Source organism: Zeugodacus cucurbitae, chromosome 4, assembly GCF_028554725.1.
Source record: "Zeugodacus cucurbitae isolate PBARC_wt_2022May chromosome 4, idZeuCucr1.2, whole genome shotgun sequence".
In the NCBI taxonomy this organism is placed as follows: Eukaryota; Metazoa; Arthropoda; class Insecta; order Diptera; family Tephritidae; genus Zeugodacus; species Zeugodacus cucurbitae.
The window spans coordinates 21,354,233-21,370,318 of NC_071669.1; the positions used below are offsets into that span (position 1 = coordinate 21,354,233).

The 16,086-nt window shown below is 34.9% G+C and overlaps 1 protein-coding gene across 3 annotated transcripts in view; it reads right to left on the bottom strand.

The window, feature by feature from the left end:
• The window catches only part of LOC105217355 (nuclear hormone receptor FTZ-F1), a 109,818-nt gene that overhangs the window by 18,086 nt on the left and 75,646 nt on the right, over positions 1-16,086 (bottom strand). For 2 of the 3 annotated variants that reach the window (XM_029043659.2, XM_011192312.3), the window contains exon 3: positions 8,764-9,243. In XM_029043659.2, the coding sequence (XP_028899492.1) occupies positions 8,764-9,243 (480 nt within the window). Of the gene's footprint in view, positions 1-8,763; positions 11,711-16,086 lie in introns of those variants that run through there. The other variant, XM_029043662.2, reaches the window with a different exon arrangement.

Consider the following 16,086-nt stretch of genomic DNA (forward strand, 5'->3'; position numbering starts at 1 on the left):
TATCTGAAGTCCATTTGTTTACTTTAAATAAAAACCTTGTAGCGCTAGATCCAGATAGGAACTAACTAACTAATATAGTTAGCATAGATTATAAAAATAAATGGACGAAGCTCTGAGAGTTTTTTTTGAAGAAAAACAAGTTGGCAAACATTTTAGAGAATTCTCAAATACATATAATAAACAAGTAACAGTCAAAAACATTGAAGTACAGATCAACTCCGACACGTCAAAAAAATAGTATATATGCATATAGTAAAAAAGGCAGGGCCTGAAAAGCCTTATCACATGGAAAAAAGCATAAACAAATAATTGTTGATAAAACGGTGATTCAGGCACCACCAATCAATATTGCTTTAATATGAAAGAACTAAGTAAATTGGGTCAACGTTTGATATCTACTCAAATATGGATTTTCTTTATGTTGTCTATACATTTTATTTATAGGCACGCGCATAAGTTAAATTTAAAAAGTGCGGTAAATCATTTAAACTATGAACATAGAATAGTAAAATAATTGGTTCGAGATAGAGAGACTTCGAGTTACTGAAGATAATTTATTTGAAATTTGACTTCCATTGCCAAGTCAATAGTTCGAGTTCTGGAGAACTTCCGATTTATAGAAGCTCGAGTTGTGGAAGTTCAACTGTATATCCAATACATGTGACTTCTATTAATAACATTAAATTATGAGAAATATCTGTAGATTTAGTATGATAATCTCCAAATCGAAGTGGAGCAAATAGTCGAATTATTATCAATATAGTTAATTCTACAAACAAAAGTGGAAATTAATTGCAAAATGAAAGAGACCTTTCCGACCTGTGATAAAATGACAAATAATTTAGACAAGTCCAAGATATGTATGTACTGATGACTGTAAATTTCTTTATCTAGTTCCGCGGCCATACTCTGACGCTAGGGATCCGTGTTTAAAACTTACAATGAAATGTTCAAAGTGGAATTTATTCAAAATGTTGTATAAAACATTTAAAGAACCCTTTAGGAATACTCTTACAAGCAACTAAGAACACTTAGTCGGTTTCGGGAGTTTTCTTACGCGAGTTTTGTGTATTTTAAGCAATAAATAATAAAAATTATGTGTGTGATATATGTATTAGCGAAAGCATCTCCCTACGAAAATACGCGACATTAACTACCAAGGGCCGAGAGTTATAAAAAAAATGCTGTATTTTTTCGAGAAGGGTCTAGGCGGTATCCGTACCACCTTTTAGAAAAAGTCCTTCGAAAAATAGTAAAGCTAAGAAAAGGTGAGTAATGGATATCTGACAACACTTTAAACTGAGAAGAAGCTCCCGAGTAGGCATTTTGATGGATCACAAAACAAAAATAAGACGAAAAATAATTATATCATACAATGAGGTACATATATATACAATATCTTTATGAATGTATGTATGTATGTACTTATGTATGTATATACCTAATATCTGTCGCACCGGCTCACTTCAAACATATTCAAGCATAATAAAAGGCAATAAATCAGCGACCGAGAGTGTGACGTGACTTCAAACACTTTGCTACCAGCAATCCACCGCATTGTATATATATATACATAGTAGTATATAATACATATACATAAATGCAAAGTACCAGCTGATAACGAGCATATGTGGATATGTAGGTATATCAATGCGAAACTTTCAAGATATTTACCAACAACAAAAGTGCGGTTAAAAATAGTTGAAAAATTGAGAAAACTAAAACTGAAAATTTATACATATATATTTGAGGCACGACAGCATTGGAGAATTTCGTCATAGGGATACATAACAGTTAAATGACGGAATGGCGAGCTGAGTGAAATGTCGAGTAAATGACGGGAATTACCTGCCTAAGAAGCAGAGACAGATATATGTATATGAAATATAAGTAAAGGGATATGTATATGTGATTATGTAATTACAACAAATACATAGGTGATTACATATATATTTATATATGTATAAGAGATATATATATTAAGATAGATACATATATATAAAAGCTTTAAAATAATATATATATCTATATATATGGAATATGTATCACCTTTTTATATATGTATATATACCCGACTACATAACACTGTATCTCAAAAACGCTATAAATACACTATACTTATATTTATATATATAATATATATGATGTATAAATTTATACGAACGGAACGTCGGAGCGGAAGGCAACAACGAAAGACGGTGTGATGAAGAAATGAAGCACGAAAAAAGCATAAATAATAATAAATTAACCAAAAAAAAGCTCTCTACATGTTGCATTGATTACACACATAAGGAAATCTGGGTCATGAGCGTAAGAGATGGCGCTATGGGCCAAGTGCGCATACGCGGAAACGGGACAGCGGTATGAGTATAGGTATGAGGAGCGCGCACACAAACACACACACATACATATACAAAAACATTAATATCTGTATGTATGTAAGCACGCGTAAGCAATGCGGTATATACAGCGCGCTATGGATGCGGCAGCGCTAATGCGGCCGCGACCACGGCACTGAGTTTCGCGATCTGTTGTGGCGGCGCTCCAACAAATTTGTGGCGGCGGAGCGCGTTATTTCGGCAAGTCGCGCTATCATGGAACGCGCTGATGGTGAGCGCCATACAAGCAGCGTAAGTAAGTAAGTAAGTGTGCGCTGCTGTTGCCGCACCGCACCGCGCCGCTTTTTAATGCAAATACTTTACTCGTTTATGTGTTGCCAGCTACTAGTTTGCGACACAGCAGCAACAGCAAAGCTAACGACGCATAGCTGTTACAGCGAAATTACTTATGTATATAGTTGGGCGCTACTGCTACTAACTTGTTTTCGATGCTGTTTTCGTTTTCATTTTCATTTCAAGTTGAAAAATTACAACAACCACAAGCCGAAAAATGAAAACGAAACTTGACAAGAACATAACTAAACTTTTTACTTTTTGTTGTTGTATTGTTTATTTTCATTTTGACTTTGCACAGCTGAGTGTCGATTACCAAATGCAATAAGGCCAAAATGCGCCGCCGTCAAGCTGTAGAGCTGCATTGAAGCATGCTTGGGCGTTGTGGCGACGAAATTGCATGAAAGTAGTTAAAATCGTTTGTTTGTGGCATGAACAAGAAAAAGCAACAAAAACAAATAGTGACACCGAAATGTGCGCTAGAATTGTAGTCGCAGAGTTATTAGCGTTGCACATTGAAAGAGGTCTCGATTTCCAATATATATACATACATACACATACATTTACTCCAATATAATATACATACTTCCAATATTCTTAGTGTGTGTGTGTTTATGAGGGACATGCATTGAGTGGCAAGTTCAAATGTTATAATAAAGGTTTTATGGGTGAATCCAACGCGAGTGGCTAGCACACTAACCTAAAATGAAGCGCAAAATCAGGGTTAGGAGTACCAGATAGAATAGGATTTTTTTATTTATAATGTTTTGGCGTTCTTAAAAAATTTTAGAAAATAAATACTCGTTCTTCTCGCCATTCATTATACGCTTTAAAACGAACTTAGTTCTTAGAGTTAAGTTGGGTTAGGATGGATAGGTAGATGGATCAATTTGATGGATCCCACTTGGACAGCTAAAGGTGCCAGTCTGTTGTTTTGTCCGAAGCACTTTGATCCTATCACAGATTTTATGAGGCGGCTAATGTCAAATCCAGCAAGTTAACATGGTTTGCTTAAAGTATGACTACCGAGATGTTCAAACCTCATTCTAGCGAACGCTGGACAGTAGAGGAAGAAATGACTTGGTGTTTTCACCTCGCTTCGCACCATACAGTTTAGTTCTTAGTTTTGGAATATTTTAAAACTGAAGATGAGAGAGAATAGATCGTGTTTTTAATACAATATTTCTTCCGGTAGACTCAGTAGTTTATTGATTATTTGGTATGCTATTTCCTTTAAGCGAGTTATAGCAAACTTCAGAGAATTAGAGAGTTTAAGGGTGGGGGTAAGGTTTGTTTCGTCCAAAAAATACCTTTTTTCATGAATTTTTTTAGAAACAATTATTGCTTTAGGTTTATTTTACTTATTATTATATGAAAGTACAACATTTGAAGGATACTAAAAAAAAAGTTTTATCGAAAAATAGCGAGGAATAACGGATTTATCGTCGATCTCTGCAGGCACCTCGAAAAAAAGTTGTTGTGCGGTGACCAGCCTACAGCATCACTGGATCATCCGAAACCAAAAAATCAAAATGCTTTCTTTAGTTTATTAGTTTATATTTCAATTGACGTCGAGTTTTTTTTAATTTTAGAATTTTTCAATTTTTGGTACCATTTTCAAGCCAAAATGACGATTTTAGACGAAAAAATCGACCTATTTGTTATTGTAAAATTGTTAGTAATTAAATTTTTTGGAAAAACTCGACGTCATTCGAGAGCTATATATATGTAGAATATTTGTTCAAAACGATCGATGCAGTAGTTTTTTCTATAGGCTGGTCACCGACTTTAAAAATTACATATTTGGGAAAATCGATTCAAAGTTTTGTACACTCAGCGCAGGTAGCTGGAGGTACCGTTATTCAACCTGCTGGTGATGGTTCAGAAAAAAATTAAAAAAAAATTAAAAATGAAAAACAAAATTTGTTAAATCTAACCCCCCTCTTAAGAGTATTGATATGGATAATCAAGATTTGTTATAAGAGAGGTATAGACTAAAATATTCCTACGTGCATATTGTTAATTTAAGAGCCCTGTTTTACGCACATATTTTATAAATGGTGTTCTAAACATACTTAAAAGTGCTGAACTTTTTTTTATTAGAATGAACCATGGGTGTAATAATTTTGATCAATTTAACTCTGGCCAAAATTGTAAAAGCTCCTCAATAGCACAGATTGCTTATCATGCAATCGGCTCAGGAGACAACGATAACTCTAACATGAAGTGAACTTAAGAAACATAATTACATAAATCTCATTTAAAAAAAAAATAAAGAAATAAAATACATATTTGCCGAAAATTTTAGAACAACAACAATTATTAATATATTTGTAAGAATGTAAATAAGGTCACTTTTAAGGATCTTATAAAGAATTATAGTCTATTATAGTTCAATTAAGGGCTTAAATGCTTCAATGTCAGGCACACAAGCTACTTATTTTTCTGTTATTAATTGACAGCTGAGAAGCAAGCAACTGTCAAATTTTGTACTCAATAAAGATAGTTTACTCCAGCGAAAGATTATGGAAAATCCTAAAGCCTCGTTCTCACTACTAAAAAATTTTAAAATAAAATAACGAATAAAATTCAGACAACCGAATTATTATGAAATAGCAAAGTAATGCGCTAATAAAGGTAAGATAATGATTAAAAAAGACAAAAAAAACTCAAACAAAATAAGAAAAATAAAAAAAAAAATTTAATGAATAAAAACGACACGATACGTAACTTCCAATTAAAGAGAAGTATTACGATCAGCTATATATAACACAAAAGCAACAAAAAAAACAATAATAATTTTTAATATGTAATTCCATTTGAATACGAAAACATATGTATGGACGAATATAAATATTCAAAAATATGTTAAAACGTTAACAATGTCAGACTGGTAGCACAAAACCGCAACGAACGCAGCCTTACAATACACGCACACACACAGAGTAAAGTTTGTATGTATATATAATAATGCATGAGTTTGTGTGAAGTATACGCAGTGGAGCAGCGCGCCGCGTTGTTAAAGGGTCTTACGAGTAATGCCCAAAAGCAAAACAAAAAAAATAAGCAAATACACACACAGTGTTAACAACAGCATTTCGCTCTCATTTGCGCGCTGTACGCGCTCCACGCTGCTGGAGGGTCTCCTCAAGCATTTGGCTGTGTGTAAACGCGAAAGGCATTTACAATAACTGCATATGTATGTATATCAACATATAAAAATCGAAGCATTCTCAGCGCACAGCCATTTACGATAAGGCGGCGAACTTCGTCGCTTACAATTCCTGCCATATTGTTTTTATTCTCCTGCCTTTTTTTGACGTGAGACTTGGGATAGGTCGGGCGCTGCTGTTGTGCTGTTGTCTTCCGCAACAGAACAAAACTCAGTCAACACCACCCTCCATCAGCTGTATACTCTGCGCTCTGGAGTCGCGCCTGCTGCTCATTTTTGTTTGCTGCTCCTCGCATACCTTGCGCGTCACACCGCGCCCTTGCCCACTACTTGGCGGCGCGTTTTTTTGTCTCAATTTATTTTTTCATTTTTTTATTTGCCTTCACTTGCGCTGGTTCTATATACACCCAATGAGTGTTCTGTGCTGCTGTCGCTGCAATCGGCAATTGGCGCTCGGCGTTGACTCGACGTCGCATGTGACGTTGTCAACACACACTTTGGGGCTGCCTTGGCTGTGTTGGCGCATTTCGAAACGTGCATATTTACCGATTATCACATATAAATTCATTTCATTTATATTCATTTTTTGGGGTAGGCGCTTGAACATACACATACATTCATACAGAGGTGTATATTTTTATTTCAGTTGGAGCGCAGCGCTTTCATTTCTTATACACAATATTCAAAATATTGTGGAAGGCTTGAAATATTTATGTCAATATGCACGGATGTATGTATGTATGTATATAAGTGGAATTGAAAATGGAAATGGCGTGAAGAATGCAGCGCGCGCCTCCATTGACTTGAGTATGAATATTCTGAATTCGAACAAACAAAAAACAAAATATAGCAAACACAGCGCTGCCACTGAATACCCATAAATTAAACCAATTATAAGCAATAATAATATTTTAGTGCGCTTCCTTATTATAGCTAGTCGCTACTACTGCTTGCCATGTCCTTTCTCACCGTGACTGTCAATATATGAGGTGGGCGCGCGTTGTTTTTTGTGAAAATTATGAGTATTTTTCATGAAAAGTAAAGCGCTCCAATCTCCTCCACCATACAGCTGTCAACTCTAAGTCGAGCGCGCGAATCGATAAATGAATGTTTGATATATTTACTCGACACCCATCAAGCCCAAACCACTGGTCACGGCATGCCAACCTCTACAACATACAACCAACACTAACAAATTCAAATTTCTCGCTAGATTAGCTAGTAACTGCTCGTATGTGCCTGTGACTGGTGCACCAGCGTACCACAGACTTGTATGTCTGAATATGAATTCCTTCCGCAATCGCCACCTTCCACCCACAAATATATAGTTTGGCTTTTAGGCGTCCAACGAATAACAACAAAAAATATCGATTAAATTCTACTATTTATGTAGACACACTCGTGTAACTGTTGTGTATAGGGCCCATAACGGGTAAACAACTGAGTGAAATCATACCCGTGCGAGCTATGCCATAATAACGGCGACAGGATTCATGTTTTGTGGGTATTAATACCGATTTAATGATGAAATAAAGCGTAGCATTTAATAATAAATTGTAGAAATGAGTTCCGAAAGAATTTAGAAAAGTGCGTTGAATATGGAGAAAGAGATTGAGAGACAAGTATTTAAAGCTTCTTTCTAGGAACTGGTTCTAAAATCTTCTGAACTCGCTGTTTTCAACAATAGTGACAATGAAAGCCTCTGCAAGTTAAAGCTATGAAATCAGGTTAAGCAGAGTCAAGAACTTAAATTACTAATACATCTTTTTTGAACCGATTCCATAATTCCTTTAATATTTCTTACAGGAAAAATCCAAAATTTTTTTCGATTTCACTAAAATTTTGTAAGATCTTAAATCCAAGATGCATACCTTACTACACGAAGCTCATGAGTATCGGACCTAACCTATAAATGTGGGCATTTGATCGAGACCACTAGACTTTATTTTGCTGTAGCACGATCACTGGATCTTGACACAGTTCAGTTACCGTTATGTGATACATTGTGTTCATCTGAAAGATGTAGGTTCAACCGATTTCTTATCAAAACTGGAATCTAAAATGAAGAAAGATGAACTTAAGCGACATCTATGGGTTGTCAAAATGAAAATCGAGCTGCAAGAGATGTCAATTAGGTTACGTATTATTTGATCTGATCGTTTCTTTATAAAATTGTGTTCGCCCAACTTCTTTTATAGTTTTCCCTAAAGGTTATGGCTACTATTCTAAAAAAAGAAGCCTCTCGAAGAAATCCCCGGTAAATCGTTAGATCTAATACATTCTTCATTTAATTTTTTGTATGCATTGTTGTTCTCTACTTATTATGACTCTCGAAGAAATCCCCATCTTCCGCTGATTACGATTATATTGATTAATATTATGTGCATTTTGATTTGGAGGACTCTAACGTGGTCATTATGACTTAATTAACTAATAAAGAGTAAGTATTCACTCTTAAGTCGGAAGACTGATAAGGAAAAACAAGGTATTTTTGGATGAACCAACAAAATTTGTCTAGAAACTGTCCGAATCGGAAATATCAATACTCAACTTATAAGTTCGAAATCACTTCATCGGAAAATTTTTTGGATAAAGACAACTGACGAACACAGGTCTAATCTGTATCAATTCTTTTAGTAAACTCCAAACAGTAGAAAAACGGTCGAATGCCATAAGAACATACTCACATAACCAATTTCGTTTCAAGCCTGTTTATTCTAAAATATTCTCGAACAAATTCGGTTAGTGAGTCATGTTGATGTTTTCGAAAAAATTTGATACATAAAAGACATGTAATGGAATAAATCTAATATCAGAGTCACTCGCAAAAGATCACACACTTCTATATATTCATTCAACACGCTTAAGAATATCATAAACAGTTATAAACATATAAAAAATGGAATTGCTTGTACTCACCTTCAAGTTTCATGCCAACCTCCAAACACTTCTGGAATCTACAGTAGGGACAGCGTTTGCGTTGCGTCTTATCAATGTGACACGAACGCTCGGCGACGCACGTGTACACCTTCTTATTCTGCACGGTGCGCTTGAAGAAACCTTTACACGACTCACACGTCAGTAGGCCATAATGATAGCCACTGACTTTATCACCACAAACGGGGCACAATTCCTCAAACAAATGCTTGAAATCGATACCCTCACCGGAGCCACCAGCGCTAGCGCTAGTGCCGCCCGACGACATGCCCATATGGCCACTCGATGTGGCCGGTGGCAGGAGTGTCATATAACCGCCAGCAGCATTCGGATTGCTGCCATTGAGCAGCACAACATTGGTGGCATTACTGCTGGTGCTGCTGCCACCGCCACCGCCGCCGCCAGCGCCACCACCACCGCTAACGCTCTGTTGCGAATGCGATGACGTATTGTCTTGATAACCTGTCGGGAATACGTATTGTGAGTCAAAATTATAAATGTACGAATATGAAAAGTTGGGATTGTTGGCAATATTCTGTTGTTGTTGCTGTTGCAGCTGTTGCGGCTGCTGTTGTGTCTGATAGTGTTGTTGCTGTTGCTGGTGATGCTGTTGCTGTTGTTGCTGCTGTTGATGATGGTGATGATGATGTGTGCTGCCTGTATTTGTGCCGCCACTGCCATCACTATTGCCAGCGCCCGCATTGCCACCGCCACCGCCAGCGCTCAAGTGCAGCGCATAGCTGCTATAATCCGCCTCACCGCTACTCAAAGCGTTCGCATCCGTGTTGCTGCGATTGGCGGCCGCGCCTGTACCGGCGTTCGTCTGTCCATTATTGGGACCGCCTGCACCACCCAAGGCGGGACTGGACGGCTGCTGTGGATCCAGTTGCATGGTGAACGGGGACATATTGAGCGACGATATAAACGACGCCGTTGCTTGCTGTTGCTCCATTTCTAATAACATTTTTCACGCTCTACTACGGCTACTACTACAATTGCACTGTCGAACGCGTCCAGCGCACACAACATTTATATGAATACTAAACGAATGTATAGCTTATCCAGTGCGAAGGCGACACACATGGAAGTTGCTGCAGCTGAGAGAAGACAAAAGCTATGCGTGTTGCCGCTCTTGCTGCTGGTTGTCAGCTATAGCGCGCGCTTATTTGTATTTAACTGCGTTTCGCTTGAACGCAAGACGCTCGGGTCCAAATAATATTAATAATTCGCACTAATTCGTTTGCAACGCTTCCTGTTGGTTCTCTATGCTGTTTGTTATGTATGCGCGTTGTGCTGTAAGCGTTTGGACGGACGACAATTTCACGCGTTTCTATAAATCCGTAGGCAGTTTAGTATATGCGCGCGTACAACAATAATGAGTGTGTGCGCGCGCGCGTTAGGACTAACAGGTAACTTGGTAGTGCGGTAGTACGGTAGAGAGTTTTGGTAGAAAGGTTACTAGGTAGTTTGAGTTTACGTTGAGGTCTACTTTTACAGCGTTTTTAGGTAATTGGTAGCTAATTTAGGTGCGCTTAAGCTATATATGTATACTGTGTATTGTTGTTTTTAGTTTCAAGCAGCGCGTTGCGAATAACTGTTGATGTTAGAAAACGACACGCCTTGAGGAGTTGCTGCCGTTATTAATGTCACTGCTGTTGTTTTTGCTGTTTTACTCGACTCGTAAAAGGTACACAGCGCGCAGTGTCTTAAAGAATGACTGTGTGACTAACTGCTTTGCAGCGCTATGTCAGTGTTGTTATTGTTGTTGTTGTTTTTTGTTGTTGATGACAATATTTTGACGTTCGACGTTTCCGTAATGATTTACGTTGTACAAATTAACACTTCTTTGACACTCACACACACAAATGTACGCACGCGGCGCGTTACAAATACGAACTCGCTTGCACAGTTGCGGCGTTGTTGTTGTGATTTTTTGTGTATTGCAATTTGCTCTTGCGCTTGTTTTTATTTAGTTGTAAATTGCATATGCCTGCGCTGCGCTTTTGTTTTGCATACAATATGAACGCTTCTTGCTTAGGCCTTATACATTTGCGCTTAAGTTGGTTATTGTGCGCTTAGCTTGCTTGCTCGAACAATTGTTTGTTCTTGTTGTCACACTATTTATTTTTTTTGGTGTTTTGTGTGTAGAATATATTTTTCGTTTTTTTTGTATTGTTGTTGTAACACTACGTGCTTGTTGTAAGTAGCGATTTCACACTTCACAGCGACAAAACATAAATTTTTTTTTTTGGAAAAAAGAGAGAATATTAAATTTATCTGCGTAAATACCAACAATAGAATTATTACTGATTTTTGTTTTTTCTTTTTCGTTGTAAAACTGTGTCGTTTTGGTGTTTTTACCAAAATGTTGCTTTGCTTCACTTTTGACGCACGTTTATACGTAGGTAAGTATGTAGCGCGTTGCAGTTTTATTTACTTAAGATTTATTTTTTTAATATTAAATTTTTGTATTTTTAAATTCGTTTTGCTTTATTTTTATATTAATTTTTAGTAATCTTAATTAATTTAAATATATATAGAATTTTTTTGTTATTTAACTTTTGGTGGTGCGTCTGAGGTGTATTGGTTGATTGATTGCTGATGTTTGTTGTAATGAACTGCGTCTAAAACTAAATATATTTTTAACACGGTTGCTTAAAAGTGTTGCCTTGCCAGTATTTAACGTTTAACGCTTGCGCTGTGACTTTTTGGCTTTTATTTGCACGCAGTTTTCGCGTTGCATGCCACAAAATTTTGTGCTGCACGTCAATTTTTAACTGCCTTTTTATTGTTTCGCTTTACGCACATTTAACGGCACTCAAAATGCAACACTGTATTATTTTATATTTTGAAATTTTTGTTTTCAAAATTTTTGTTTTTGAAAATTTTTGTTTTTTGAAATTTTATTTTTCGAAATTTTATTTTTCAAAATTTTTGTTTTTGAAAACTTTTGTTTTTAAAAATTTTTATTTTTCAAAATTCTGTTTTTCACAATTTTTGTTTTTGAAATTTATGTTTTTCGAATTTTTTTAATTTTCGAAATTTTTACATTTCAAAATTTTTGTTTTTCGAAAATTTTTTAAACTTGTTTTTAAATTATTTTATTATTTTTAATGCACACATAGACACTTATATGTTAATAAACACTTAAAACAACAACATTAATATATAATATTCACTTATATATACATACGCTCTATATATTTATATGCAGGTACTGTAATATTTCGATTTTTGCATCACTTATTCTCACTGCTTGTTTTACTTGTTTTTTGTTGTGTTTTATTGTAATTTTACGTGAGTTTTTTTTTTAAGTTTTAAACTTGCTTTAAGCCTTGTTTACACTGCTGCAGGCAGCTACGCATTTACAGGTGGGAGCTGTTGTTGCTGTATAGCAGAACTTGACTTAAAAACTGCGCTATGCACTTTCATACATGCATTTATGTGTAAAAATTGTTGTTGTTGTTATTTGCTAAACACTGTGTAACGCGCGTCCTCTTATTATTGTTGCTTTTATGACTTTTTACACACTTTTTTTCGCGCTACTGTTTATTTATGCAAAGCAGTTGTTGTTGTGCAGTATTTTATTGCTGTGTTTTTGTTGTTATTGTTGCTTTTCGCTTGCCTTTTTGTGTTTATTTTACTTTATTTTACATGGAGATTGCACTTGATTTTGCAGCAGAGGCACACGCAGCGTTGCACTTTTGAAATTTATTTTTATGTTTTTTTGCTTTTGTTTTTGTTTGTAATGAGGGATTTAATGGTTTACTTTGAAGTTGCACTTGTTATACTATGACTCAGTTTAATTTTTGTTTTTAACTTGTTATTTACTAGTTTTTGCTTTATTTAATTTTTTTTAGAGTAAAAGTGTTTTCATGAGGATTGTTGCAAGGGAGGCAGGTTTGTTTGTTTGAATTTTGTACGCCTTTACACTACTGCTGGTAGTTTTTGTGTTTATAATTTACAAATATTTCAATATTTTTTGGAAATTTAATTTTGTTGAAAATGTTTTTTAAATAGATTTTTGTAATAAATATTTTTTAATTAAATATTTCTTTTACATTAAATTTTTTTTGTACACAAACACACATTTAACACAATGTTTACTTGTTTTTATTGTTTTTGTAGTTGCTTTTTCGCAATTTACAACTTTATTAAAATTTTATAGTTTATTTGTGGCACAACTAATGCTGACTGATTAACACTGTTCCAACTAAATAAAGTACTGCGTTCCATTTTGTTGTTGTTGCAAGCAATTTAACACAACATATGCACATACATATAACAGTAGTTTACATATACACACGCGAGCTTAAAAACATAAAATAATAATAAAAAGTACACAAAAGCGCGTCACTTGTATTGGCCACAAACTGCACTGTGTGCTGTTGCTGCACAATATTAGTTGCACTGCAATAACAACAGGCGATTTTTTAGAAGTTTTTGTTTCTGTTTGTGTCTTGTACTTTTTTTCGTTGATTTATTTTTATTATTCTTTAAATTTTAAACGCCAACTTTGGCTGTTGCAATGCTGGTGCGCGCTGCTTGTTGCAGCCAGTTGCGAGTTGCTTAGCAGTTACCGTTGCAAATAATATATTGCACATGCAACAACTCAACTGCTGCTGCACTGTGTGTTTGTGTGCTTCACTTGGCTACTTTTTGGTCCGTGTTGGGCGCGCAGCAAGCTTGTTTAGTTGTTGGTTTCATTAGTTGCTTGTTTTCAATTCTTTTTTATTTTTTTTGGTAATATGTTTGTTGTTGTTTTGGTTGCTGGTGGCCGTGCCACGGACTTAACTGCTTCCGCTGTGCTTTGCTGGCGTTGTGGTTTATGTTATTTATTAATTTTTTTTTGTTTAAATTTGAGAATTTTGCAAGTGTTAGTTTTTCGGGGTTTTTTCTATTGGTTGTGGTTGTTTTTGTTTTAATATTTGCTTTGCAAGTTCTAACTGTGTAAAATTTAATTTTTTTTTAATTTATTATTGTAAATTGTGGTATTTTACGGAAAGTGCGCACAACCACTTATACAAGGAACATAATCCACGGTGCTGTTCTTGTACGAGCAGAAGCGACACTTTTGGCAATAAAGTTATTGTAGTCCATTTGAGTTTTTTGTTATTATAATAATATTATTTTTTTGTTTTAATTTTTTAAATATTTGAATTGAAACATAATAAAAATTTAATTTTTTTCAACGTTGAAAGTATTTAAAACACAAAAAAATATATATTTTTAATTATTTTTTTTTAAATTGGAATAAATATTTTGTATACTTTTCAAAATAAAAGTTTGATTTTCAAAAATATTTTTATTTGTTATTATTATTTGTGAAATACAATCAGAAAATATTTTTAATTATTTTTTTTATATTTAAAAATATGTTTAATTATTATTTTTTTAATTTTAATTTTTAAATTTAAAAATTTTCAAAATTTTTTATTTTTCATTTTCAAAAATATTTTTGTAATTAAAAAATAATAATTTATAAATATATAAATTTTTAATTTATTTATTAATTTTTTTTATTTACAAATTTGTTTTTATTATAATTTTTTATTTCAATTTTCAATATTTTCAAATACATTTTTTTCTTTATGCATTTCTTATTTTACATCACGCGTAAATATCAGTTTCAACGCAACACACTCTTTTAAATTCTTTAAAACTCCTTTTTGCATCGCCAAAAATCACCAATTAGTTACCGTTACCGTTATAACTGACTATATTTTATTTTCTATTTCATACAATAACTACCGTTTAATACAAATACGCTTTTTTACTTTTTGACACAATTCTATATTTTACATACATTTATTGAATGCCGTTTCGCCTCTATATTTTCGTTTCGTACACTTCTATGCTTTAGATTGAATTGTGGAAATATTTTTTGTTGAGGCAGGTAAGAAGCGCTGACACTGTTTCATTTTTGTTGTTGTTGTTGCTATTATTATTGTTTTGTATTTAATATTTTCTATTGTTGGCTCTTTGAAATTATTTATCTTTACTATGTATGTGTATTTGGTTGAGCAGAAAATTTTTGCCGAAAACACGACCAACATCAACCGCGAATCTCGATTGACTAAACCCAAGCAAACGCTAGGATTCACGCAGTACTCCGTACGTAGCGCTGCCGCATAGCGATACAGAGTCTTCAATGCGGCGCCGTCGTCATTGTCGCTGTCGCTGTCGCAATACGCGTCGTCTTCGTCATCGTTAACAATGTCGGTGGCGTCGCCGTCGCTGCTGTCAGCAACTACATTAAACGCTAAACTAGCGCACATTAACTTTGCTCTCCGGTAAGCTTCTGCTAGCCAACAACTCGCTGAAGTATAGTTATTTCATATGCATTGCGCCGACTGCGCTGTCAGCATCAATGCTAACTGCGCTGCCGCCGCGCTGCTCGAGCTGCAATGCAATTTTTTGGCAGCGTTCATATTGCAATTGTTGTAAAACTCTAGTTTGATTTTTAAGTCCACCGCCCGCCCCCTTCCAACACGGCTGCACACCAATAAGTCTAACTGTTGTCTGTTATGTGCGCTCGCGCACGCTCTCTCACGCTCTCAGTGCTCCAAATAAATCGTACAACTACACGATTGTACAAAAATATGCCATAATAAAATGCACATATTGATATTTATGGAAGTTTACATATGTGCATACATACATACATACATATATACTATACACTGCTATGTATGTCAGCAAGTGCTGGCGTATGCCCCCATTGGCACTCACATACAAGCACACATGCTGGTCATATGAGCGAAAAGCTTTTGAGGGTACAGCGCCGAGCAAACATTAACGAATTTTCAATGAGCGATTCCCAACAAACACACTCATACACATTACATATAGTAGATGAGTGCGCTGAGTCGGTACGTTTATGTGGGTAGAAACTGTTTCGACACTCTTGTTGGAGAAACACTTACTTTCAAAAAGTTAACTTGGCAAACAAATGTTTTGAAAAATTATAGTCTCAAAGTAATTCGGTTGAATAATTTGTGAGAAGATACTTTATATACAGCATAAAACAAAGAATCTTCCGCCTAGGAGGTGACTTAAGTTTAAAGGATTTTTTATAAGGCCATCTTTACAATTTTGAAACACTTGAAGTCAAATTTTCTGTTCTAAAATAATATTAAAAATTAAATTAATATTTAAAACAGTTCGTTGAACATATTAATTAATTCTGAGAATGCAAGAAAAAAAAATTAAATGCCAAAAACGCGATTGTTCCCTAAAAGTTATGCTATTATTCCCTAAAGTTACGTTTTTGTCCTCTAAAAGTTGCTAAACTGCAAAACAATA